At 37.8% G+C, this 27,082-nt stretch overlaps 1 protein-coding gene across 7 annotated transcripts in view; it reads right to left on the minus strand.

Moving 5' to 3' along the window:
* Positions 1–3,517: 3,517 nt before the first annotated feature.
* Positions 3,518–27,082, minus strand: part of LOC115436577 (epidermal growth factor receptor substrate 15-like 1) — a 29,242-nt gene continuing 5,677 nt past the window's right edge. Inside the window, exons 10-23 of one of the 7 annotated variants that reach the window (XM_030159457.1) lie at positions 26,592–26,749; positions 24,898–25,063; positions 21,386–21,471; positions 19,839–19,911; positions 18,252–18,413; positions 17,622–17,819; positions 16,344–16,508; positions 15,924–16,053; positions 13,762–13,901; positions 13,529–13,589; positions 11,336–11,418; positions 11,068–11,131; positions 8,418–8,539; positions 3,518–5,755 (exon numbers count right to left, since the gene is read on the minus strand). In XM_030159457.1, coding sequence (XP_030015317.1) covers positions 5,609–5,755; positions 8,418–8,539; positions 11,068–11,131; positions 11,336–11,418; positions 13,529–13,589; positions 13,762–13,901; positions 15,924–16,053; positions 16,344–16,508; positions 17,622–17,819; positions 18,252–18,413; positions 19,839–19,911; positions 21,386–21,471; positions 24,898–25,063; positions 26,592–26,749 — 1,755 coding nt within the window. In that variant the 3' untranslated portion in view covers positions 3,518–5,608. Of the gene's footprint in view, positions 5,756–7,298; positions 7,626–8,417; positions 8,540–11,067; positions 11,132–11,335; positions 11,425–13,528; positions 13,590–13,761; positions 13,905–15,923; positions 16,054–16,343; positions 16,509–17,621; positions 17,820–18,251; positions 18,414–19,838; positions 19,912–21,385; positions 21,472–24,897; positions 25,064–26,591; positions 26,750–27,082 lie in introns of those variants that run through there. The other 6 variants (XM_030159455.1, XM_030159456.1, XM_030159458.1 and 3 more) reach the window with 6 other exon arrangements.

Genomic DNA, 27,082 nt, shown 5'->3' on the forward strand with positions numbered 1-27,082 from the left:
TACTGTGTGGAGACCTGCACACTGTCAGATCAATTATACTGAGTGGGTTATATATGCTGCCGTTGTGTACCCAATTTAATTCTAAAACAGAGCCACTTGATTTGCACTGTGATGTTTTGCAGCTGCAATCCGGAGAGAAGGGCAGCCGCGTTTGTGGGCTTAGCCTATAAATACAAACACTCCATTTCCATAATTACAGAGTGAACAGGGAGCCGTCTGGACAGAGGGGCCGAGCAAAACCCTCATCAGGGAGCCCTTCGACTCCCTTTCTGATGGCTCCAAATTATAGTAGGACATCAAAGGGCTTTAATACTACAATTACACAGAGTCACTGCACTACAGTTTCAAAGTATCACAGTCTGCGTGTATTATGTTTGTGTGGTGTCAGTAAGCGTTTGTCTCAGCCGCATCAAAAGCTACATTGAGGAGACATATCAAACCCAGATGGCTGTATATTTAATCTGTAAAAAAAAAGGAAATAAATATTAAAAAACTTAAATATGTAGACAATCAGACAAAGTGTTCTTATTCATCTATTAGGATGAAGAATATAAGTAAATGTGTGCTTCAACACTGCTGGTATTTATCATATTAAAAAAAGAGGAAGTACACACAGGGTCAAAAATATCTTTAGTGGTTCATGCAAATATATCACTCTCATTTCACTTTTTTCAGCCGAATATAAATGCAGAACTCCAAGATATATCAACAATCTGCCCTGAAGGCATTGTAGCATTTATTTAGTTATTTTAAGAAACATTTGAAGAAACTAAAAGAGGTGACTACATTATCCAATTCATCTGTGAGATGACTGTTCCTCAAACAACTGTGTAAATAGGATATTGAATAAGGAGTGATTCAATGCACAGAGATACAATGACAACACAACTAGTGTAACGCTTCATCTACAAACAGTGCAGTGTAAAAGTCTTAGGCCACCACTAGCTTTGTTGTTTCTGTTGGGCTGATATGAACAAATATGTGCACAGCCTTAAAAGACGCATAAAAACTGAAGTAAATGTGTTCTAAAGGTTAAAGTCATTATTTAGTTTGACCCCTGACCCCATGACAAGAAGCAGCACAAACGATTAGAAACATCTGACATGTGTTGAATGAAACCTGGTATAAAACATCAAAATGAATGCAATAAATCTTATACTGTCTGACGAAAAGGGTTAAAAACATGTTAAGTGTAAAGGGAAGTCACGCTAAATATGGTTTATAGAAGCTGATGTTTTTACTACTGTACAAACTTCACATATATCCAGACTGGATCTTAATACAGAGACTGACAAATGCGTGCGTGTGGACAAATGGAACTTTACCATCAAACCTAATGCTGGCCAAGGACTTATGCACAGTTCTGTTAATCTGAATAATTTAACCCTTTCATGCATAATTGTTACTCCAGTGGACAGTTATTCTACAGCTGTTCTCTTGTATACTTTATTTTATGTGTATTTTATATGTATACGATATTTTTATATTTTGTTGTTTTAGTTTCATATCAGCCAAGACTGTGGACGCTTATGCATCATCCCTAACACTGCAATTCATACCATTGCTGTAACTTTGCTGTTGTTGATAAACCTGATCTGCACTAACATGTTTGAGTGTGAATCAACTGTTAATTGTTAGACTGTAATTAACTTTTTTTTTTTTTTTTGCATATTATCTCAATGAAGTGAGTAATAACTAGTATTAGAATATGTTAAAATGTGAGAAAACATCAGATTAGCAGCATCAAACATGTTTTTATTTCATTGTTTTGATATCATTTTCTGATATTGGGTTTTAAATACTTGTGTCTTTGCTTCAAGAATATAATGCATGGTGTAGCATGGACATTTTTGTAAATCCATGAAAAAAAAAAACACAACTCAATTGTATTGTTTGTTTTGTTTTTTTTCATGCCTAAGGAGGAATAAAAACACTAAAACCCCCCTCCCAAAAAACTCAACTAAGAGTCTTATAATTCATGCATGACAGGGTTAAGTAACCTGAGTAAATCAAGTCAAATACATAGTGTTTCTTTAGTGCAATGCACTTTACTAGAGGGACAGGATGTTACAGGTGGATAAAAGAAGCAAAAACAGGGGCCACATCACATGACATGGCTAAAGAAGAGGTTTATTGAGTTAAAAGAATGACTGCATCTGCAGCAGAATGGTTTGTGGAAAAGTCGTACTGGGATTGTGATACAAGACACGAAAACAACAGATGAGAAAAATAGAACAGAACACAAATGACGTCAGAGGCACAACAAGAGCAATACATGAAAGGTGATACAGATGAAGATGATGTAAAACATGTAACAAGACACAAACGATGTCAGAGAGAGACAAGTACATGAAAGATGTAATAAAACAAAAATGATGCAAAAAAAACAAACAAACTACAAAATGAATATGACAAAAATGGAAACCGAGGTAAAAGATGTGTCAAGGCAAAAATGACCCGATGCAATAAGACAAAAAAAAAAAAAAAAAAAACATGTAAAAGACAGAACAAGGCAAAAACAACATAAAGATGTGACAAGATGATACCGTAAAAAAAAACTGAGCATGTTAAAAACAATTTAACTATGCAAAAACAGTGAGAAAGGATGAACTCCACTTTACTTTGATGTGATTACTTTCAGTGTATTGTTTTTTTTGTTTTTTTTAGTTACAGTGGTATGTCTTCACAGAAGTAACATACTTATATTACTTAGTAAATATATATCGTTGTTACGACTGTTATCCCATTATTACTTTTATCCTGTGATTATTAAACTAAATATGCATACATTAGGCATATTACAACATAATAGTTTATTATAAACACTACTTTATTATTACTTTTATTTTCCTGTTGTTTTTTTTTTTTTATTATCACTACTTTTCAATGTGCAACTGCTGTTTTTTTTTGTTTTTTTTTTTCATTTTTTAAAATAATTTTTGTATCACCATTTTCTTATATTTCTTATACTGTACATTTGGTGTTATGCTGCTATCGGAACCTCAATTTCCTGAGGGCTCTGCCCAAGGGATCATTAAATTTCCATCTAATCAAATCTAACTCGTACTCATCGTCTTCCACTTATCCAGATCAAATCCAACATGAAATGAAATTCATATCATGTTAGATTTGATCCGGAATGATGAATATATCATTCATCATTCAGTTCAGTAGAAATCAGTGCCTCTAGTGTTTTGTTTTTTTTTACACAAGTATCTGAACTTCTGGAGGAAACACAGTGTGTACATTAGCCATGTCTTTAGATGTATCAACTATCCATCATGAATTCAGTCAGGCATAACTTTGTATTGTATTTCGGCAACATTTTTAGAAATAAAAGATTAGATGTCAGAATAGAGTTGACTCAAGTCCTACCGGTGATCCATCATGTCTGTGTAGACTCATATTCTTCAGACACCTGTGCAAATTCTATATTTATCATTGACGTGTTCATTTGCCAAGTATTATTCTTGACGTGCTGCTGCGTACACATGACTCACTGTGCACAAGATGAGCCGTTTTTGTAAAGGAATGTTAAAATGAATCTTTATTCAGTTCAGTTATAATCACATACATACTGTGCAATATTATGTTACAATGTTGATATGTCGATAAATAAGGCGCCGTCACTCTGTACATGTCCAGTAAGCCCTGGAATATACAGTGCATACAATATGTGCCCAATAAACCTGATTAGTGTATATTAACAAATACCTACAATGTTTTAAAGGCTTTAAAACAAATGTCCTCCAAACTGGTCATGAGACATTCATGGAAGAAAAAAGATGAGAGAGAAAGTACTTGACTAGGTAGCAGAGATGACTATCAGTGTCAAGTATGAACAAGTAAAAACAAAAAGAACAGAGATGAGTGTAACAGCACCAGTATAAACAACGCAGCTTCACACATTTTCACTGGAGGGAGTGCAAGTTTCCGGGGCATTACAATCATCTGATGAACGGCAGACTTCAGAGGCGTGGTGCGATGACGCTCCAGGTGAACTCGACTAGTTCAGAAGAAAAGGAAGAGGATGATCGTTACCATGTCAACCACTGGAGCAGACCCAAGAGAACCGAGGCTAGATCACATTCAAACGAAGCAAAACCTGGACCCAAATGCTAACAATCAGCATCATCAAGGATTCCCAATAGCCTTCTATGTTTACATGCACTGGAGAGTCCTATTTTTATTTCACATCTTCAATTCATTCAACATCTTTTCACTTCATGCACTTCAGAACTGTAGGTTTGTAGTTAAAAAGGTAAAGAAAAAGGCAAAGAAAATGTAGTTTCAGTCCCTGTCAGAGCTAGAGCTGGGCAATAAAACAATAAAGGTAATTATCACAATATGTTTTTTTTTATCATGCTAATCATAGTATCATAATATACTGTTTATAGTTTGTTTGCATCGTCAGACATACAAAATGTTTTAACAATGCAAACAAAAGATTACTTAATTTTACATTGAACACATACTACCTGTAGATTTCTGAAATGTTCCGCCATTTGTCATGTTCTCACCTTAAAGAATAATTGTCTGGTTTGTTTTACTTTGACTCAGGACCAATGATCAGGACAATTATCATGATACCGTTTTATCCACATTGCTCTGTTGATAACTAAGGTCCAGTCCTTCTAGGCAGGATTTCCTTGGTCCAAAACACACATCAACTTACTTTCAACCACAACAGATCATCTTCACAAAGTTGACATTTCCTTCTGACGTCACGCTCAGGGTGGGAAGCTCAAATACTGTTTAGCAGAATAATGTCAAAGCTGTTTTCAAGTTGTATGAACGGTAATTGTCATTATTTCACTGCTTTCTGGTTGATCAGTAAGTGAACAATGGATCACGACATTTTCAGGTGGATGTTCAATGAAAAACAGTATTAGTTACTGTTTGGTTACAGCTCACTGTAGCCTTAACCCACTTTGTAACGTACATAACAGTTTGAGAGTTATATGACACTATAGAAAAGGTGATCATTAATTTGATCTGATTGTAACCTTCCCACTGTAAACACGACATCAGGGGAAAATGACAACCATGTCAATGCAGCGGTTAAAAATGACCAAACCCAGTCATGACAGATGTTTTGACCTCCTACATGAATGTTTCTAGTATTAAAAGGTTAAAAAGCTTAAAGGTTATGCAGTGCATTTTATAAGTACTTCATACAACCACAGATTCATTGCTTCTGTATATAAATAACACAGTAAAATATTGTTAAAAGTTACTTTCCTTGCAACAAAAAGCTTTGGGATAAGGCATGGTGATTAGCCATAACAAGATATGGAGTTAGATATAGGCTGCAGCTGGTTTGGGTTCCTCTGCAGGATGAAGTCAGGCTTGAATCAAGTGGCTCCGTATTGTCCCTGATTATAGTTGCCATGTAGTTTGGGAGCAATGAACCATAACTGGTTGCTAAATGTGGAGTCATTTGACATGAGTCCAGTCAGTCATGGCTGGAGAAACACTGGTCTTTACATAAATTGGTAACAGGGGCTGCTCTGGTCGTGAGGAGCCAGCAGCGGTGCTGCTGTCGTGAGCCTGTGGACCCTGAGGCGGAAGAGGGAAGCTACTGCGGTCCACGTAGGCCGTGGACCGTTCAGGCGCTGGGCATGTCAGCCCTGCTGAGTGCGATGGCCAGTTCCAGGTCCTGCTGCTCCTGGAGCTGGAGCCTCCTCAGCCTCTCCTGCTCCTCGCGCTCACTCTCCCGCTTGGCCCACTCCAGCTGCTGGTTCTCACTTCCAAACTGCAGCGAGACGAGCAAACATCAGACATAATCCAAAAACTGAAAGGGTTGGCACGGCAACACAAATACAACGCACGCAAGCACAATATATAATGAGCTAAAAAGGAACAATGAAGGCAATTTGGAGATAATCTGTAACTAAGGTCAAAAACAATCATCAAAGTGATTTGACAGAAAATGATTTAAGGAGCAAGCACATCCACACAAACACACACTTACATAATAATTTACAAGAAGCCAAGAAAGCAATAGTAAGAATTTTACAAAACACTTTAAGTAGGGCTGGGTACCAAACTATGAATGTATATGGCACAGAATGAGCTGCTAAATTGAGTATTGGAAAATCGCTGCTCCCAATTTACCAAATTTTGACTCCAAAGGAGTCAGGCCTTTTTCACAGGTGAATGTCTTGAAACAGGGTCTGAACTAAGATTACTGTTTTCTTACTGTATATATTGGGTTCGATTTATTTTGTGCTGGTCTGAGGACTGGCTGTTTCTCTGCACTCTGGTCTGGGAAGATTTCATATCTGAAAATTTGCACCAAACTGCAAAGCCCAAAAGTTCAGATCAACCATGATGAACTTCTCTTGTTGAAACCTGTTACAATTTTGTCATCACAGCTCTCTCACATATATATTATGGTGTTACTGTGTGATTACTGCAACAACATGCAGCAATCAAACTCTGATGTTGTAAATTCCTTATTATTTCAAGGTTCTTGCATGTGTTATTCAGTTATCTACTAGTTCTGCATGCTTACAGCTAGAAACAAGGATCAAAACTAAAATATTAAGCATTAAGTAATTAAGTGCTGATAAAGGCTGCTCTTATTTTTATAGGTTAAGTTTTAAAATGAATGGAGAACAGATTCAAGTATCCTGTAGTTTGAAAACATTATGTCCAATGAAAAAAGTCTCCACCTGGTTTTAACTCAGTAAATAGTTCCGATCATTCCATTGGATAATTACTGCAGTGAATATGTTTCAGGTGAAACAGGTTCTTTAATTCTAACTGATGCAGTGAATAGTTTCTCATTTCTTAACCATCCATCAGTTTGACAGAGCATAAAGATCAGACTGTGTTTCAATGTAAAAAGGTCATGTGGTCTGATGGGTCCAGACTGACCCTGTTTCAGAGTGATGGACACATCAGAGCGAGAAGAGAGGCAGATGAAGTGATTACCCTTCATACCTAGTGCCTACAGTACAAGCCTGTGGGGACAGTGTTATGATCTAGGGTTGGTTCAGTTGGTCAGGTATAGGCTTGGTAATGTTCTTTTTCTATAAAATGAGGTCAGCTGAACCTGAATATAGTGAATGACGGATCTCATACTCAGCATTCAATGTTAGGGTTCGAATGTTTCACAACTTCTGAACAGTTTGGCTCCTCAATCAAAGAGCTGAAACAGAACTTAATCTGACAATGTGGTAAACAGGTTTATATGTTTAGGTCTTAGAAGTGATCCAAGCTTGGCACTGATGCTCAAAAAATTACAAAAAAAAAAAAAAAAAGATCTGCACCACAATGTGTAAAGTCACCCCCCCCTTTTTTAAATAGAATTCATACAACTGGTTTTAATAAAATCTAGTTTAAGAACCATTGCCAAAGCTGAGGTTTAGCAGTGATACCCAGCCCTTTGTTCTCTGTGATAAACTGCTGCTGCCATGAATTACTGGCAACATATTTCCCCAATACATTGAATGCAATGATCAATGTGACTGAGGATATTTAGTAGAAATATTCATGCTGATGAATCACTGCCTGTACTCAGATTATTTAATTATTCAGACCAGCCTGTCTGTTCACATGCAAAGGACTGAAGCGGACCACCACACCCTGGTACAGTCTTACCTTGCCTTGTTCAGATCCTGGCAGAAAAACAACAATTACAATACAAAGCTATATATATATTATATATATACAACCACACAAACACAAAACACACACACACATACACATATAAATACATACATACACACATACAACCTATAAATCCCTTTCACAACTGTCATGCTGGCATGAGGAATAAAATTAATCCATGTCAAGTGATACAAACCAGGCACAAAAAGCTGCCATGCAATATCTCTGGCCGAGAGTACAGCGGTTAAAACTGATGTTAAAACATGATGGCAAAGCAGCGGAAGACGGAGGACAATGATGCAGATTTACTCTGCTGTGCTCTGCTTCGAGGCATATCATGCTTTGACAGTGACTAAGCCTTTAACTTGTACATGAAAACCTGAAGAATGCTCCTCAAGTGCTACCTGACTGGGCAAGTTCACTGACACGCTGGATCAGAGCGGATTAATCTGGACTTCCTCTGAAAGGTAGAAGCCAGAGACAACAGACAAGCAAGCAAGACCCTTTCCCAGATGGACATAAAACATGTGCTGAGGCTTTCTGAGGAGTCCATCATGCAAACATGGAGTTTTATTTAAAGACTTGATGATGTTCGGTTATTAGTCTAGAAGCCAGTAAACATGGAGGTCCTGTGATATTTCCTGCACGAATGAAAGTTGACAGATGAGGCTGAGTGACAAAGAGCCGACACCGCTGAGCACTCAGCTCTACAGTCTGAAGAGTTAGATCAAGATATCAGCAGCTCATGCGACAACAATTCTTGACCCAACAAAAAAAAACTTTAAGTAGACTCCACTTACAGAGCCAAAATCTGCAAAAGCCACAGGGCAGTCTTTGGATATTTTACTGGACTGTGTCACTTTAAGACAGTTTTTACTGTCTGTTGTAGAGCGAGTGCCCTCTGATGCACTGAGCAAACCTACTGGAGAAGGAAGACATTTAATGACAAACACCAAATTACATTACAATTAGCCACTCAGCCTCTTGGGAAAATATGCTCACACTCAAGAGGCAAATGTGTCATACTGTGCTACTAAATTTTCACAGGAAGCCAGTTAAGCATATGGTATGCATGGTACCCAAGGGAAAGCGATATTGGTCTAAAAAAAGGTTTAAAAAAAAGGTGTTAACCGCATTTTGGGTAAAGCTTATTGAAGCATTGAAGCTCAACAAGCACAGTGTTGCTTTTTTGGAACATAATTATAAAAGAGGGACACACCCATGTCTAACAATAAACTTTGAACGCATTCATTTTCTATACAGTTTGTATTATAATGTGGCCATAATGGTTAATTTCTTGTGTTTGAATAATACAAAGGCTCCATCTGAAAACATTCAAGGTGTACCATTATCCTACCATGAAAAAATACTCTGCTTTAATGTGAATATTGCTTTAATAAAACACTTGTAATTGTTATATTTGTGAGAAAAGAAGCAGGAAAAGTGCTGAACAAAGTTTTAGATGATATGCAGAGATGCACCTTCCAAATTGATTAAAATTATGTGTGTACTACTGCCCGTAGTGTCTGGGCTTATCACTTCCCTATCATGTATGAGGGCCCATCTCTGGAGGTGGCCGATTGGCTAATCGTGGACACTAAAACACTTTGAGTGGCAAAGCAAAGGGGAACACCAGCTTTCCCACACTGTGGCTTCTGCTTAAAGAATAACTGCAAGGTCACCGCGGAAGGGCACAGTGAGTACAGTGTGATTTCACAAACACACAAAGCACAATATGAACTGGAGGCTAGAATCATCTGAAAGACAAATAATAGTGGAGCTCATCACAGGTTTAGCTTTAGACAGCTCTACATGGTTTATTGACTGAACATGTATATTATAAAAGCCAAATGGCCCCTGTGTGCATGCATGCATTTGTGTATGTGTGTCTGAGGAATCACACAAAACCCGGAAAGAACTGACTGCTGTAGTTTGGCATATTTATGAATTTTTGGTCAAGGAACAGACAAGCGAAAACAACAAGTTGATAGGACCAGTATTTTGGGAGATATTAATAATTTGGGGATACAATAGCCTTACAATTACTTTGCTATGGCCCGAACACTTTGGCAGTGATTGCTGGACAAATGCAGTACAGCATGTACGAATACACAACAGCATAAAAAACTACCACATCTAGAACATGCTAGCGTTTCATATCTCTGTAGATGCCACCAAGTTCACATCACTGTGGAAACATGTAGTAGTGCTGTATCTCATCTGACAGCTTTCCTGTTTACAACATTTGAAGAAGAAACTACATGCTCTGTGGCATCACAGCACAAAAGGGAAGTAGGTTTTTCAACATACTACCAGGGTACAAAAAAAAAAAATCCCTCCAATAACACAGAGTAAATCACACAGAGTACCAAAATAAGTTGCATTTTGTTTCGGTAAAGCTGTGACCAAATCGCACTAAACAAGTTGAATAAAGTGTACTCTATTAAGATTCCTCTAAACAAATAGCATTGATCTCAACTGGTTTAAAGCACAAGTTCCATATAATGATGGACAATATGATGCTATGGATGAGTGAAGCCACGCTGGTGCAGTTATGGAGCTACCACGCTGCATCAGAGGCACATTTCAGATCCAGAGTCTGCCCAGTAGATATGTAAAGACATGATGCATGCCAATCAGCTGACTGCCCCATTTGGTTCCTTACACATCTAATGGATTCTTGATAGTGATTTGACATTTCAGCTGTCAAGACACTGACACAGGGAAAACACTTCTCTGGGTTGTTTGTGATTTGTTTGAAGAAATTCAGATCAGCCATTGGTCTTGGGTGATGCTAGGCCTGTGTAAAACTGTGTTAGGTGGTTTATCTGGAACACCTGCACTTAAGAGCCATGATGTTAAAATGGAAAAAAAAGTCACTTAGTAAGATGCAAGTTAAAGCTTCGGTAGCCCACAACTACAGTCTTCTTTTCCCCAATGGGGGTGGTAGCCAGTGTTGAGGCATTACCATCTTGAATTTGAATTAATATCATCTTGACTACAAAGCCCACAATGAACAAAGCAAACACTGACTAATGACAGTCTTTTGCCATTTAGTGGCTGCCGCAGATGAGGGTGTAGGAGTATTCGGTTGGTTGCTACCTGGATCTTCACCATTAAATGTCACGAAATGTTTGAAAATGAACCTCTGAAGCAATACTAACAATACCGCACTAATGAATTCTGATCAGTTCCAGTACTAGCATGGAGCTAAAATGAAGCATGGAGATGGGTTTAGCAAGACGGGACAAGCCGCCAGGCAAAGGTCAGGCTTTTTTTGGGGACTTTAGGGGAGCTGTCATGGTGTTCATCTTTACCTACACTCTATGGTTTAATTCGACTACATGCTGATGATGATTATTTTTATCATGACTGAATCATTCATGTCAAGTTAAGCTGCAAGCACAGTTACGTTGAAAGTGACACACATTTATTGAAATCAGGACTCACCATATGGAGGTGCAGGCCGGTTAGGCACATTTTTCTTTGATGGGAGCACAGGGTTGTCCGACTTCTGCTCACACAGCAAAGATTTAAAAAAAGGATTATAAGTATTGCAATCTAATAACCCTCACCTTTTAATCACACAAACTATTTTCATAAATGTGATGGTTTGGCACAAAAAATAAGAAATAAATAATAAGAGCATAATTACTGGCACAGCTTTGTATAACTTTGGTCAAAAATAATGCTTTATGGTGCAACGGCAAGAGTTTACCTTAGACATTTGACTAAAGTCTGCAAATCCACCCTGACTTCCAAAAGAGCTGCCTGCAAAGGGGTCTGCTGTCCCAAATACATCTGCGACAAAAGAAGCAACAAGAATTTGGAACATTTGAATATATTTATGGAAAGAGGTGGAAAATCTAATAAAGTTCAAACCACTCATTGAAAATCTATTTTCAGAAAATGAGGGAATGTGGCTTGACTGCTTAATTTTCCATGACATTTCGCAAAAAAAAAAAAAACAACCTGGAAAGCTAGAGGTTTTGTGTATGCTGACGTATGCATGTGATCTGCTAATTAAAGGTGTCAGTCGGCGGACTGTTAACTAGAACTGTGCTGAGGTTGTTTTGACGAACCATTGGTATGCAGCTTAATGAAAAAAAATGGCGAAGTGTGGATGGTTACAGTGAAAAAACAAAACATTGTAACAGAATATGTTTGTTGTGAATGTGTAACCACAAAAGACCCCATTCATGTGCACCAAACGGTGTTTTCTTTTACACACAGTAACTGGGCTCAGGGCTACAGTTGCCTCTGTGTGTAGCATGGCAGTGCACTGGTCAGCAGTAGCCACCAACTTAAAACAACTTCCGTACTGAATGAGGCAAAGCGGCTCAATGGCAGCAGATATAAAGGCAGAACAGACGCAGGAGTGAACTGGTTAAAGGGGTGGCAGTGTATTCTAGTAGAGAGGGACCAGCAGTCACAGAGTTTCTGTTATGCTTGGCTCCTGCAGCCCTCCTGTTCTTCCAGGGTAGGGGGCGGGTATTTTTAGTTGGCCAGTAGTTAAATGCGTAGGTACTTCACTAAAAATAGCCCTGAACCACAGGAAAATTTGAAGCCGCAGTAAGTAAAAATTGTTTGCCCCCAATGCCCCCAAAAATAAAATCCAAATCTAACACGTCACACAGAATGGCAAAGAATGAGCCTTTTGAGTCATGTTGCACAACTGAATGTTCTCTCACCTTCAGATGTCAGTTAGAAAGCTGCATTCTGGGAAATCTGGACGGAAAATCTAAACATATTCAGTACAGGGATGACAGTGCAGCCTTGCTTTTAGGTCAGAAACTCATATTCACTTCAATATATTGAAGGCATCACACATAAAAAGCGTAAATTTTGTAGACGCTTTGGTTTAGACCTGTTTTAACCACTTGACTTCCCAAATTTAGTAAGTAAACACAACTGAATAAAAACACTTCTTATGTAGATCTATATACTAAGAAGTAAATAAAAAAACATAATAAAAACCAACTTCTCTGAGGACCTGTTTAGGTATTAAGAAAAAAAGGAAGACAGAGCTTCTTTTAAGAACTTATACTTAAATTAACTAATATACAGTACTGTGTCAAGGTCCTAGGCCAACATTAGATTTGTTGGTTTACCAACAAGTTATGATGTAAACATATATACATGCCTCACTCTCTGTATTGAGATCCAATCTGGGTACATATGAAGTATGAACAACAGTAAAAACAAAAGTTTCAGGGAAAAACAGCTTCTACAAACCAAACATTTAGTATTAAATGTGACCTTCCTTTGCACTTAACATGTCTTTAACTCTTTTGTTCAGATAGTATCAGACTTACTGCATACATTTTCTGATATTTTAAAGTCGATTTTATTCAACACGTTATATTTCCCACTGTTTGTGCTGCTTCCTGTCATGGGGTCAGGGGTCACAATAAATAGGGACTTTAACCTTTGCATTGAAACTGTTTTTTTTTTTTTTTTGGTCGTTTAAGGCTGTGCACATACTTCCTATAATCATATTGTACCTGAAGGAAAGAGAAATAAATAAATATGTATGGTCATTTCAACCCTGGAAAACTATAAAGCTGGATGTGTCCTAAGACTTTTGCACCGTAGTGTATATTATCTCTATCTACATCTATGTATGTGCATGTAGATACTCTTCTCTTTAGACCAGTCAGTTGAAGGATGATAAAATATGAAATAAGAAATAATAATTTTCATATATAGTCATGATGGCAGACAAAAATACAGAAAACAGAAAAACAAACATTTTACACTTGAAAATACACTTTAGTTAGAGAAAGTATGCACTATAAAACAGACAGATTGTAAAATAATAGAAGCCAAAGTGAGATTATGGACCAGGCTTGTGTCTCATTTAGATCCAGAGTTTACCTACGTCACACGATGCTTGTGAAGAGTGACATACCTGAATCCTTGGGTTTTGGGCTGTTTGATGTGAACGGGTCACTGCTGCTGAAGGCACTTGGCTGAGAAAAAGGAAAAGGGAAAACAACTACAGTAAACAAACTATTCACAAGATGTTTACAACAAAACACACAATGATTATAACATCCAGATATTTCTGTTTGGATCTGCAATCATGATGTCCATGTGTGTCATTAAAACATGCGTCATTGTATTGATAAAAGGCAGAGATACCTTTGCTGGTGGAGTGGGTTTTCTACTGAAGGGGTCTGAGGATCCAAATGGGTCTGACTTGTCAGACCTCTTGAAGAAATCTTCAGATGAGGTCCCCTTAAAGGGATCACTCTCTTTGAAAGGATCTCCTCCAAATGGATCTACTAGAAAGCACAGAATAGTGCTTAGAAGAGTGCTAAGACTCGGACAAGGCTACACCTACAATTCAGTTCAATACTTTGTTATTGTACAGACCTGATCAAAATCTTAAGACCAGTTGAAAAATAGCTAGAATTTACCTTTTGCACATTTGGATCTTAATGAGGTTTTAAGTAGAGCTACAATATACAAAAGCAAGAAGGGGGAGTGAGACAAAAAGCACTTTGAAAAAGTAATTTATTGAAAACAAGTAAACTGAAATAGGCTGTTTCTCAGCTGATCAAAAGTTTAAGACCATCGCTCAAAAAATTACAAAAAACTCTCCAAACCAGAACAAAAAATTTTCTCAGTAGGACTAAGTAATGAGTAGCTCCACCGTTCTTGTTAATCACTTCAAAAATTCGTTTGGGCATGCTTGATGTGAGTGTTTCCAGGAGGCTGGTGGGAACATTGCTCCAAGTGGTGAAGATGGCTTCACGAAGGGCATCAACTGTGTGGAACTGATGGCCATTTTTATAAACTTCCCTTGCCATCCATCCCCAAATGTTCTCTATGGGATTTAAATCAGAGGAACATGCGGGATGGTCCAAAAGAGTGATGTTATTCTCCCTGAAGAAGTCCTTGGTCAAGCGAGCATTGTGAACTGCAGCGTTGTCCTGTTTTTAAACCCAGCTGTTACCACATAGACAAGGGCCCTCAGTCATGAGGGATGCCCGCTGCAACATCTGCACGTAACCAGCCGCCGTTTGACGACCCTGCACCACCTGAAGCTCCAGTGTTCCACTGAATGAAAAAGCACCCCAGATCATGATGGACCCCCCTCCACTGTGCCGGGTAGAAAACATCTCAGGTGGGATCTCCTTGTCATGCCAGTAACGTTGGAAGCCATCTGGACCGTCAAGGTTAAATTTTTTTCTCATCAGAGAACAAAACTTTTTTCCACCTTTCAATGTCCCATGTCTGATGCTCCCTGGCAAAGTCTAAACGGGCAGTTTTGTGGCGTTGTAGGAGACGAGGTCTTTGAATTTGTTTTTTGTTTTTGAAACCCTTTTCCCGCAGATGCCGTCTGATGGTTATTGCGCTGCAGTCGGCACCAGTAAGGGCCTTCATTTGGGTCGAGGACCGCCCTGTGTCTTGACGGACAGTCAGTCGGATCCTCTGGCTCAGCGCAGGTGTAATTTTTTTGGGTCAACCACTTGACTTTTTTGTTCCATAATGCTCAGGATCTGTCAAAAAATTTAGAATGACTGTCTTACTGCGTCCAACCTCAGCAGCAATGGAACGCTGCGAGAGGCCTTGCTTATGCAGCTCGACGATCCGACCATGTTGAAGAAGAGAAAGCTTCTTAGCTTTAGCCATCAGGAGGGCATGACCGTGTGAATGCCCAACAGAAAATGAGAATTTTGAGCAGATTTTGGCTTTTATAGCCTGCGGTCTTAAACTTTTGATCAGCTGATAAACAGCCTATTTCAGTTTACTTGTTGTTTTCAATAAATTACTTTTTCAAAGTGCTTTTTGTCTCACTCCCCCTTCTTGCTTTTGTACATTGTAGCTCTACTTAAAGCCTCATTAAGATCCAAATGTGCAAAAGGTAAATTCTAGCTATTTTTCAACTGGTCTTAAGATTTTGATCAGGTCTGTATAAGAAATACAAAGAGGTAGTAGTTCAAGCATCTTTCAGGCAGACATAGCAAGACAGATATAAAAGCAAAAGCACATACAAAAGCAAACACCTTGAATCATCTTCAGCCTTTAAAAAAAAACAATCAGCTACTTGTTTGATTTTTCCATGGTGTGTGTGTTTGAATTCCAACAGACCGGAGAGTACAACAAACATTTCCATTTTATTAAGACGAGACAAATTGGCACCAGATATTGTAGGTACACTTAGTGGAAATGCTTACTCACAGTGACACAAAGTTAGGGTTAGTGGTGTTTACCAGGCAACTGTAGCTGACAGAGTAGGGATGTACTTCAAGAACTGAAAAGATTATCTGTAGAAACAAAACAATACAAGCAGGTACCTTTGAAGAGGTCAGACTTGAAGGGGTCCTCTCTCTGGAAGGGGTCTGCTGGAGTCTCCTTAGTGCTGCTGCTACTGCTGCTGCTGCTGTTGTTGTTGAACATGGCTATCCTTGATTTGAGGGAGTTATTCTGATGAAACAACACATCAGAGAAACACATTTACAAATGGGACTGAAACCTTTACATCACTGTGTCACACCAAACAGCACAGCACACATCCAGCCTACAAAAACTGTTTTATGAGGATATTTAATAATTTAATAATTTATTTGTAAAGCGCTTTCAATCAAAGTGCTGTACAGATATAAAATCAATCACAATGAAACATAAAAACTAAAAACATTAACACATATTTGTGATTGTTTTCCTGATAACGATGAGGTCAAATGAAAAGTTGTCTTGTTATATGTGTCTCTCACCATACTCCCGACACCTCCATGGTCTTTCTCAGCAAACCCTTCACTAAGGTCTGGGAGGTTGCTTAAGTTTCCTCCATTGATGCTGTTTATAGCACTGTTGTACTGATCTATGGTCTTGGTCACTTCCTTTTGGTTCTCCTGGATCAGTGACAGTTTACTGCGAGCCTGAAAACACAAAAGTACAACTGGGGGAATTAGCATTGCACTGTGAAAACATTCCACTACAAGTAAAACTTGTGCACTGAAATCACGACATTACCACAGGTGTGTTGACTATTAAAGCAACATACAGTTAAAAAGTCAGCCTTGTGAAGTAAAATGGTCCCTGTCAGTATTTTATATATTTATGTATGTTTTTATGGATTTGTTTAATTGCTGCATTCATGTGTGTGCTGCATTTTACTGCTGTGCATGTTTAACGTCGAATTCATTTCATTTGAGCTACTTTATAAACTGCTGGTAACTTAACCAATAACAAAGCATCAAATTCTACAAGCTCATCATGTGTGTAGTGTTGCTGTTCTGTGAGAAGAACATATATCTTTTTCACCATAGTGACAATGCAGTTTAAGGGTTTTAAGGGTTATAGCTTGAGAGGAATTTGTTACCTGGGAGAAGAGACTTGACTGTCTTATCTATGCATCTTGTCTTAAGGTTTTCCAGATAATATTGAGCTACATTTATTCAATAACAAGTTAAAGATTGCTTTGCACAATATCCCAGCAGATATACAAGATCATTTTATGAGTAATATCACTTGCAGAACTTCTAACAATATTAAATCTACTGTTAACAAAGTATTATTGAGTGTAACAAGCACAACTTGCTGACATTTTGCCTTCTATTTCATGATAAGGCCCTTTTTGATTACTGGGTAACAAGAAATTTATCTTAGTTCTAGGAATTAAAATGGATTTACCCCACTGCTTGATTTTTTCCCCACTCAATTCAATACAATTTGTTTATATTAAAAAATACTTAAGGCTTTTTTTAATGGTCAATTCAGGGTTTTGGAGGCCATAGTTCTCATTTGGAAAAGGGTTATTTGGAGATGGTCTTCACTGAACAGGAAGAGGAGGAAATAACTGAAAAATAACTAAAGCTGGCAGAAAAATGTAATAAAATAAAAGTACAATATTGGCCGCTAAAATGTAGTGGAGAACAAATGATAAATTGCATGAACATAAACTTAAGTAGGCTTCCCGAGTATATACAACACAGAGGCTAACCGATCGGAGAAACCCTTTTGTAACCTGTTGTGTCTTGATCCACACTAACCTGGTTGATCTCTTCCTGGGTGGTTTTGAGGGACTTCATAATGCTGTCCAGCTGGACCCGACCAGAGAGCAGGTTCTGCTCCAGTTGGGCCTCCTCGTCCTGCAGTCGGCTAAGCTCTGCCTTGGTGCGGCTCAGTTCATCCTCTTGACTCTGCAGGTCAGTCTCCTGAGAGCGGATCTGGCTCTGCAGGGATGAAATCTGGAGCACAGACATAGATAAAGATGCATTTCCAATTGATTTGTAGTCACATCAATTGTGTAACCATTTAAACTTGTGTACATACTACAGAAAGACGTTTTTTTATGTGTAAATTAACACTACAAAAGTGCAAGAATAAAATGCAGAATGTTAGTTTTACAGTAGAGCAATAACTTTTATAGCACACATTGTTTCTCTTATTTAGCCTCAAATGAATGAAGAATGAATTCAACCAAAGATAACATATGGATATTACAGCATTATGAGCACAAATTATGACATTATTAAAACACAAAATTGTCAACATTATTTTTAGATAAACTTCAAGTGGCTTCACATGTGATGTTCTAATTTTCAATATGAAAAATCTACATATGAATGAAAGGGTTTGCAATAAACATGGCATCTTCTATTTGTAGGGAACTCTCTAACCATAAGGGTCTCATCTTGGCACTTCTGTTTGACATCATTGAGCATCCCCTCCAGCTTGGAACGCTGCTGGTCCATCTCCTCCAAACGGTCCTGGGCATCCTGCTTCTGAGACTCCAAGTCCTGCAGGCTGTTACTCTCCCGGTCCAGGTCATTCTGCATGTCCTGAAGACCCAAGGAAACACACACACAAACATGACGTTGTTTTCATTTGGACATATAAAAAGAGAAAAGTAACTCCTTGTAGTGTTCCCATTTACAGCTTGTAACTGTGACCTTGTTCTTTCAGTCACTACCCATGTTCATTCCCAAACCACACTGATCCACCTGTTGATCTACCGCTCCATCCTTCCCTCTGTTGTGAACAAGACCCTGACATACATAAACTCCTCCACTTGGGGTAGCAACTCATCCACAACCTGGAGAGGACACCTCCACCCTTTTCTAACTGTAAACCGCTGCCTCACACTCAGCTGCCCTAGTGCAAGGTCAGAGTTCGAAGACCACATCATTTAGAAAAATAGGACCAATTGGCCTTGTATCTCACCAGCATGTTTTACCAAGGGTCAATAACAAGTTGCAACCAGTTCTGCTGCTGAAGTTAGAGTCCTGTGGTCTTGATGCAGGATATCAATTTCCCAATAGAAGTGCGAGGTACTTTTGATCAAAAAATTAAAAAAGTCCATATATGACTTCCTGCCAGTGCTCAGTAGTAACTATATTGATATCTGTCACTTAAATGAATCTGACCAGTAGTTTCATCAGAACAGATGCTTGAAGAAATTGCTAACAAAGAAGACAAGGATGACAAAGACAACACCGGACACAACACCTTCACAACAGCTCATGGCCTATCAGCTGGCAAGCTACAAAACATAGATGCCACCCTGACGCTACCAAATCAGACACCTTCTATTCCCTAGCTGTGCCTCAAAGCTCTGTCCATAAAAATTAGGAACCGAGTTGCTGACAAATGTCAAACCTCACTGAGAACGAGTCTGACTTTGTGCCAGCAATGCAAGCAAAGCTCTGGCTCTGTTCATACACGAATCCAATATCCATAACAGCTACGCCTCAGTGACTTACAAGGTTCCACCCTCTTGTGAGCCCACCACCCATAGGAGGGGTAGTAAGTGTCATGTGCTATGTGGATTGGGCTGTAGTCCAAGATGGGTCCGATCCCCGGTTGCAGAAAATGGTTCATCACCTTACATTGTGTATAGATGTTAGCATAGCAAGCTACAAGTAACACTAAAAGGGATAAGTTAATATGAATAATAAAACAGATAGAAAAACCAAGTATAAGTATTTCATAAAACTAGCTAAAAGTAATAGATTAATGTAAAGGTTGGCTAATTGACTATTCAGAGTGTATCTTAACATAAATAGTAAAGGAGCAAAATGTAATATGTAAGTATCCCATATTATTTGCTAAAATGTAGCAAATAAATGCTAAAAAAGGAAAACATTATAAAATTATACTTTTTAGGAGTTCAATAAAGGGAATTTGATGTTATCTGACCATTTAAACAATATTACAAATTTTTGAGTTTTTGCCCACAATTTGTAAATATTTCATCTTAGTCTTACCTGAACATCACTGTTTTGTTTCCTGATTGTTTCCTCCTTTTCCCTGATCTCTTGCTCCAGTACAAATTTCTCTCTGGAGTTGGAATACAAAAAAAAAAAAAAAAAAAAAAAAAAAAAAACACAAGTAGTAACGAGTGTATTCTTCTATTAAAGGTAAAACAGCATAAGCACTGAAAAGGGAAGGCAAAAAAACAAATTACAGTCATAGATTTTTTTAAGTTGGAAAAAAACGTCTCACCACACATAACTCTGTGGTGAGAAGTTGGAACTGCATGAAAACCCTTCATCTCCATATAGTTGAGATGTACAAATTGTACCGAGGATACAGTAGCAGTTTGACCATAAGTAAACAAATGGGTCCCTTCTGTTCAGTTATATGTAGGCTCTTCACAGATTTAAAGACCAATGAGTCAATGACCAATAAAGAAAAAGCAACAGATGGGCCATCTGCTGCAAATATGAGATCATGTTCATCCCATGTATATGTATACGTCATGTAGAAATAAATAAGATTGTTTACAACAAGAAATATTACCAATATCAACTCTCAAAGAATTTACTCCAGATACTGACATTTTGGTTGACAATTAACTGCTATACAAATAATTACAATTGACAATTGTACTGTCTACCGTGGTAATTTTATACCACTATATATATCACTGCGGTAGAAGTAATAGATTAAGTATGAATTTTAATGAAGATGACAAGAAACCATGTAGTGGCACAGAATTTTAAAAAATAAAATACATTGTTTTCCTTTGAATAAAAAAAATAAAAAAATAATAATAATAATAACAACATTGCAAATGTACCCTAAACATAGAAAACCAATAGCTGAAATATTGGACTGAGACACAAAGTCAAAACTAAACTGCTACGGAGCTGGTTCTACATTTAACCCCAGATAGAGGAAGAATGAGACAGTGAGATTATGTCATGAAAGAGTGACGTGAAATGATAGTTAACAATATAGAAATCACAAGGTTATTTTCTTTAGTCTGGCCTAACTGCAATACATTTGAATGGATCACATGTTTTTGACTATTTACCAACTGTGACTGACTTGAAAACTGAAACTTGATGTTTTAACTAAATATATGCAGTCAGTTTGTTTAATACTTATTCTGTCATTTGCTCAGAATGAAGCTTCAAATTTCTGCCCTCAGAAGACAAAAATATAATACAGCAGCACTAGGCTACACTAATCATTATTTACATTATTAATTAACAAATAGGGTGAGAAGTCCCAATGATCTCCTATAAGGCATCTTCAGAAAGCTTTTCAACTATACCAAACCAAAACTTCAACATGTTTCTTACAGTCTTATATAATTTATGACTTGCATACATATGAGTTGGTTCTTTTTCTAAGAGCAGGCTTAATAAAGATCAGCACATCTGCTGAACATTCAACCCAATAATTTTTTTTTTAAGAACTTTGATCCTGAATCCTGTCTCCCCCCTCCCGTTTTCTTCACAGACAGTTTCAGAGGAAGTGCAAAACACAAAGCTATGCTGCTGCTACTCAGGGTGCAGGGGCTCACCTCTGCAGCTGAGCTATTTCCTGACTTAGGTCATCCAGCTCTTTGTTGCCTGTCAGCTCAGCCGACCCCGTGGAACTGGTACTTTCCTGAGAGGAGACATATCCAGACAGACTCATGTGAGAGATGGCGAGGAACAAAAAGACACTAGGAGACATTCACAGAGATAGAGCAGCGGAGAACAGGTGTGACAATGCAGGCAAAAGGGTAAAAGGGGTAAGACAGGGATTAAAAAACAGTAAAATATGTTAGAACACAGAAAGGAGGGAAAATAAAGCGAATGAGCAAATGCAGTTTGGGGGGAGGGGGGCTCCCCACTGGTATGTCTGCCAAAACAAGACACAGGAAGGAAACACACACAAACACCATGCACCGCTAGGGAGACAATACATGAATGAGAAGAGAAGAGAAGAGAAGAGAAGAGAGAAGAAAGAGAGAGAAAGAGAGAAGAGAGAGAAGAGAAGAGAAAGAAAGAAAGAGGAGAAGAGGCATGAGGATCCGCTTTACACTGAAAATTAGGTCATATTTTAACTCGGTACATGACAATGTAGTAAACATAGTGGAATAATGGAAGAGTATCCTGAAAATTTCAAACAATCTGCACTTACGTTACATGAAAATGGAATAAAACACAATAACATACCATAATGTAAACCAATACTCTATTTTTACTGATAAAGAAATATTTATCAAGTGGCTCATTTTATCACTGTTAATTTACATGTTACTCTTTATGAAGATCATACTTTTGTTGTCATCTGAACCTTCTTATAGCTTATATTCCTTATTCAGTTTGTACAGCAAACATGTCATGCGTCTTTTGTCAGATTTGTGTCTCAAATTTTCTCACAAGAAGAAAAAAAACTGATGGCTTTACATATCACATTTGTTACAAATGCTGACTGGTTTACTGTTTTGTCCTTCCAAAGTGGCCTAGTACTGTTATACTATAATTATAAAAGAATTGATATTGACAATTTTTCTATTTCTGTTTGTTTTTATGTGACTAGTATAGTACAGGTAGTGAGTAATATTTTAAGAGCAGTAAACACTGAATAATAGACGTAAAAACTGCATTTGTCTTTTATGTTTGGTTAACAAAAACTGCACAGGACAGATTTGATATAATTAACTGACATAGCCTATACAGTCATATTAATGAAATATTTAAAGAAACTACTGTCAAGTGGTCTGTGACATGAACTATCCCCTCAGGTACAATTAAACCAGAGCAGAGGGAGGAGCGTCAGTTAACATTAACAGAGAAACTGTCAAATCCAAAACAATGCCAAATGAGTGAAAATAGTGATGAGATAATTATTTTACGTTCATCCTTAATAACAAAGAATCTGATGGGATGATTATATTGTCACTGTGACAATAATATTACATCTGGAAAATAATAGCATGACTGTGGGAGCTACAACAGGAATAGAACTAAGATGTTGTGGTTGTTGTTGACAGCAGATGGCAGTATTTGCCTTTTGTAACATGCACAGAATTTAGATAAAGCACAAAGAAAGCAGAAGAAATTCAGAGTAGATAGCGAACAGAATTCATTACATTTCCTTTTTTTTCTTTTTACAGAGACACTTAAGAGAGAAAAAGCTTTAATAAATGTAAGTCCTATTAACATCAGCTGTATGACGTTGAGACTGATAGGAACAGGATAGGACAAAGGCGCCACCTAGTGACGAAATTAGTGCAAGTTCAGATCTCAGAGCAGACATAAGTCAAAGGTTTGGTGGAGAGTATAAAAAAAGATCATAGAAAAAGATCAAGAACAGGTTAAACAGCAGAAATCCATTAAGCAGAAGTCATTATTCAGTTTTAATGCATAAGAGTAGCAGACAAGAGCAAAGTGATACCAGCAGTGGAAGACAATCACTTAAATGAAACTGATTTGGATTGAGAGCAGATGGATGATGATGGATGGGGTGACATTTCAAATACTGCTTTTTTCTCCCCTGCATTTAAGCTCTTGATGCTTTAAGTACATGAGCATATCATTTTTATACAATAATTAACTAAACAGTGTACCTCTGGGGTCATGTTAATTTTTCTAATAACTTTGAAGACTCAAAAAAAACTATTCAGCTAATGAGATATTCTCAAATGACTGGAATAATATAGATTCAAAAAGTCACATAAATGACAGCTTGTAATCATATGTCTGTGGCTTCTATATCCTGTTAAAACTGTGTATGTCCTGACTAGTGCTGGGTGGTAAATCAGATCAACCACTAAAACTAATTTAATTTAACAATCTGAATTATAGAGTTATTATATAGAAGACTTGTTTTGACTGTGGGCATCCTGATGTGTAAAGACAACAACCACTCACTCTCATTCAACAATTAACCTATTAAGTTTCATGTCTTTGGATGCTGAACCCCAACTGTCGAACCCCGCAGACACAGGGTGGCCCACACTGTTCTATGCTGGAATTGAACCCAGGACCTTCTTGTTGTGAGAGGAAAGTGCTAAGCACTGTACCACCATACTAATGATCCATGTATGCAGATATCATCCAAAAGATATGAATGATTAAAACACTAGATATACGTCTTACAGTATTTTAGGTCACTTTAGTGTTTATAGAACTATCTCTTAAAATGTTTCAAAAAATAAATTAAAAAAAAAACAAAACAACAATGATAAAAATTTCTGGCATATCTCTATTTTTAAGTTATGTTTTTACAGTGTTTCTCTAACATTCTGCAGCTGTTTGATGCATACTGATTACTTCACATACGCTATCATTTTGTGAGGCCCAACACAGCCTACAGTAATAAAGCCTTCATTATATACATGGTGAAATATTTGTTTTTATATATTTTACATAGTGCTGACAGGAGAATAAACCACAAAAATAAATAGAGGCTAAGTTATGCATACCACCCAGCATTACTAAAAAGTCAGATCTGAGAAAACAGCTGTTTTCTGCTTTACACCAATACATTTTCTATCAAATCCAAATGGGTTTTTAAAGAGTTAATTTGGTTCAAGAAGGATTTTAGCTCAGCACATTTAAAGATGTGGCTTTCACTTGACAGGAACAGGATAAAAAATTCTGAAACGGCACTAAAACAAAGACGTGGAGTAAAAGGTGTATGGGAGGGGTGTCAAACTCAGATCCTTAAGGGCCGGTATCCTGCATGTTTTAGATGTTTCCCTCTTCCAACACACCTGATTCAAATGATAAGCCTGTCATCCAACTCTGCAGAAGCCTGATAACGACCGTCAGGTGTGCTGGAAGAGGGAAACATCTAAAACATGCAGGATACCGGCCCTCGAGGACCGGGGTTTGACACCTGTGGTGTATGGGATGTAGCAGCATAAAATGGAAATACTGAAATAAGAAAGACTGTTTATCCATTCCTCCATTAGATGTAACTGTGTTCGAGGAAGAGAAAAGTAACAAACTGACACAACAGTGCAAGAAAGAAGCGCTTTTAACTGACAGTGCTGTAGAAATCTGAGGCAGTGGTTGAAGTGGACTCTTCAGTACTCACAGGGCCGGCTGCTGATGCTGCAGTCCTTTCTGAAGGCGGAATCATGTCTGGAGTCAAACTGGAGGGAGGCTCCACATCTTTAGTCACCTTCTGCTGGATCAGATACATGGCTAAAGAGAACTGCTCCTGGGTCAGTTTGCCAGTTTGTTTAGTGTCAGCGAGTCCCCTTTAGAACAGAGGAGACACACTGATCGTTAGAGAAAGTGACAGTGTTTCAAGTAACAGTGATCCAAAAACAGCAATATGTTCCACAGCCTCTGTAACTCCTGCTCTAAACTGATTTATAGTCTAGGGTGTCCTTAATAAATATTTCTGTCTTTCTTTCTTTCTTTCTTTCTTTCTTTCTTTCTTTCCTAAAAGGCAGAAGTGCTTTCCTTTTAAGACCTAACACAACACCTAAGATGAAGTGACGGTCAAGATTAGGTTAGGCAGCTGAAACTTCTTCACCAGTCTGGAGAAGACACCATTGAAAGACTATAACTGCATCGACTTAATAAATGAGCAGATTTGGTTCACAATCAATTAAGCTATGAACAAATTATTGTAATAATATAGGACCAAAAAAACATTGTTTTAGGCAATAATACTTTGTCCACCAGAGAGTGCTGTTTAACTTAGGGGGATATATTCCAGCCATACTCCATCGTGGTCTACAGGGTGTTCAGTGGGATTTGATGTTAATTTGGTTCTGGCATTTTCCCTGAGTAGTTGAAACACTTAAGTATAGTCTGAAGATCCTTCTGCAACACAATTTTATGTTTTTAACAAACAGTGGAGGAAAAAATATATATAATTTAGTGTGCTTTTAGACCATTTCACATATGTACAGAAATTCAGAGAAATAGCCACAAAGCGAATAGGAAAACTTGCTTCCCCTTTTTATTGTGTGAACATAGACCAGGAATCAAACCACCAGCCTTTGGGTTTGTGGATGACCTGCTCTACCTCTTGAGCCATAGATTCCCCTAATAACAGTCTGGCGTGGCTGCTGCACTTAAGACAAATAATGGTAGGGACACTACGGTACTATGGGCAGTCACAGTTCCGTCTGCATTGCCATGATAATGCTACGTGATTGTTATGTACATATTCTATACATCTAGGTCACCAGAAGGTGACATGAGCTGAAAGCTAAACAAAAACAAATATTGTACACCAGAACATAACTCAAACAACAAGCATTCAAATGGCAAGTTGACAGTCAAAGACTAGCCAATGTCATACATACTTTCATTAAACTGCAGATCAATGGGACAATCTTTGCACAGTTAAGCTAAAACTAAGCAGATTCAACAGTACTATTTTTCTGTATTATTTCTCTGTCGCTAAAACTGACTGAATGAGCCACAGAAGTGCAAAACTAAAGGTCACATCATGACATGATGATTACGAATTTTGTCTTACCTTTGCCAGTTTCTGATCATAATTTGGTTTTATAATGGAGCTCCTGCTATCGGCTAATCCATTTTTTTGTGTTACATTGAAATGTTTCTGACTAGAAACAAATGGCCAGGTTTATCAGGTAACAAAGCAGATTCTGAGAGCCTATCATACATTTCTGCTGTGTTTCTGTCCTAATAAAATCTGTTTTAAATTTTTTAAAACAGTTTAATTTAAATTTATTTCACGATGAGATCTGCTGGATGACGCAATAAGATTTATGCTATCAGCTTTGACATGAGCTGTAGTCTCACCATATCTGTGCGAGCATTGTCTGAGACAGATTGGAGTGCATGAAGATCTCGATGACCTCAGTGCCGGTGACAAGGCCATCATTGTCGGTGTCTGTTTTCTTGAATATCTCAGCGTACCTCTCCCGGTCTGCTACAGGTACGACCCAGTTTACCACAGGCTGCAATAAACGAACAAAAGAACAAAAAAACTCATTTAAGTCTGCTGCAACTTCAGTTATTTTCATCTGCTGAGAGTGACCATTTGAAATTAAAGTTATGTGGAAGATATTGGTACATTTGTAACTTTAATAGTAACCAAACATAAAAGGCTGTTCTAATGGATGTAGACAATCAGGACAATCATTATCTCAGAAGTTAAATTAGCCAGCATCAACAAATGACATCAGAAAATAAACACCTAAATACATCTTCTATGTTGAACTCATCAACATCCTTCCTATATGTATTTAACTGGATACCATCAAGGATGCACTAACTGCAAAATTCTGAGC

Source organism: Sphaeramia orbicularis, chromosome 17 (assembly GCF_902148855.1).
Source record: "Sphaeramia orbicularis chromosome 17, fSphaOr1.1, whole genome shotgun sequence".
NCBI lineage: Eukaryota > Metazoa > Chordata > Actinopteri > Kurtiformes > Apogonidae > Sphaeramia > Sphaeramia orbicularis.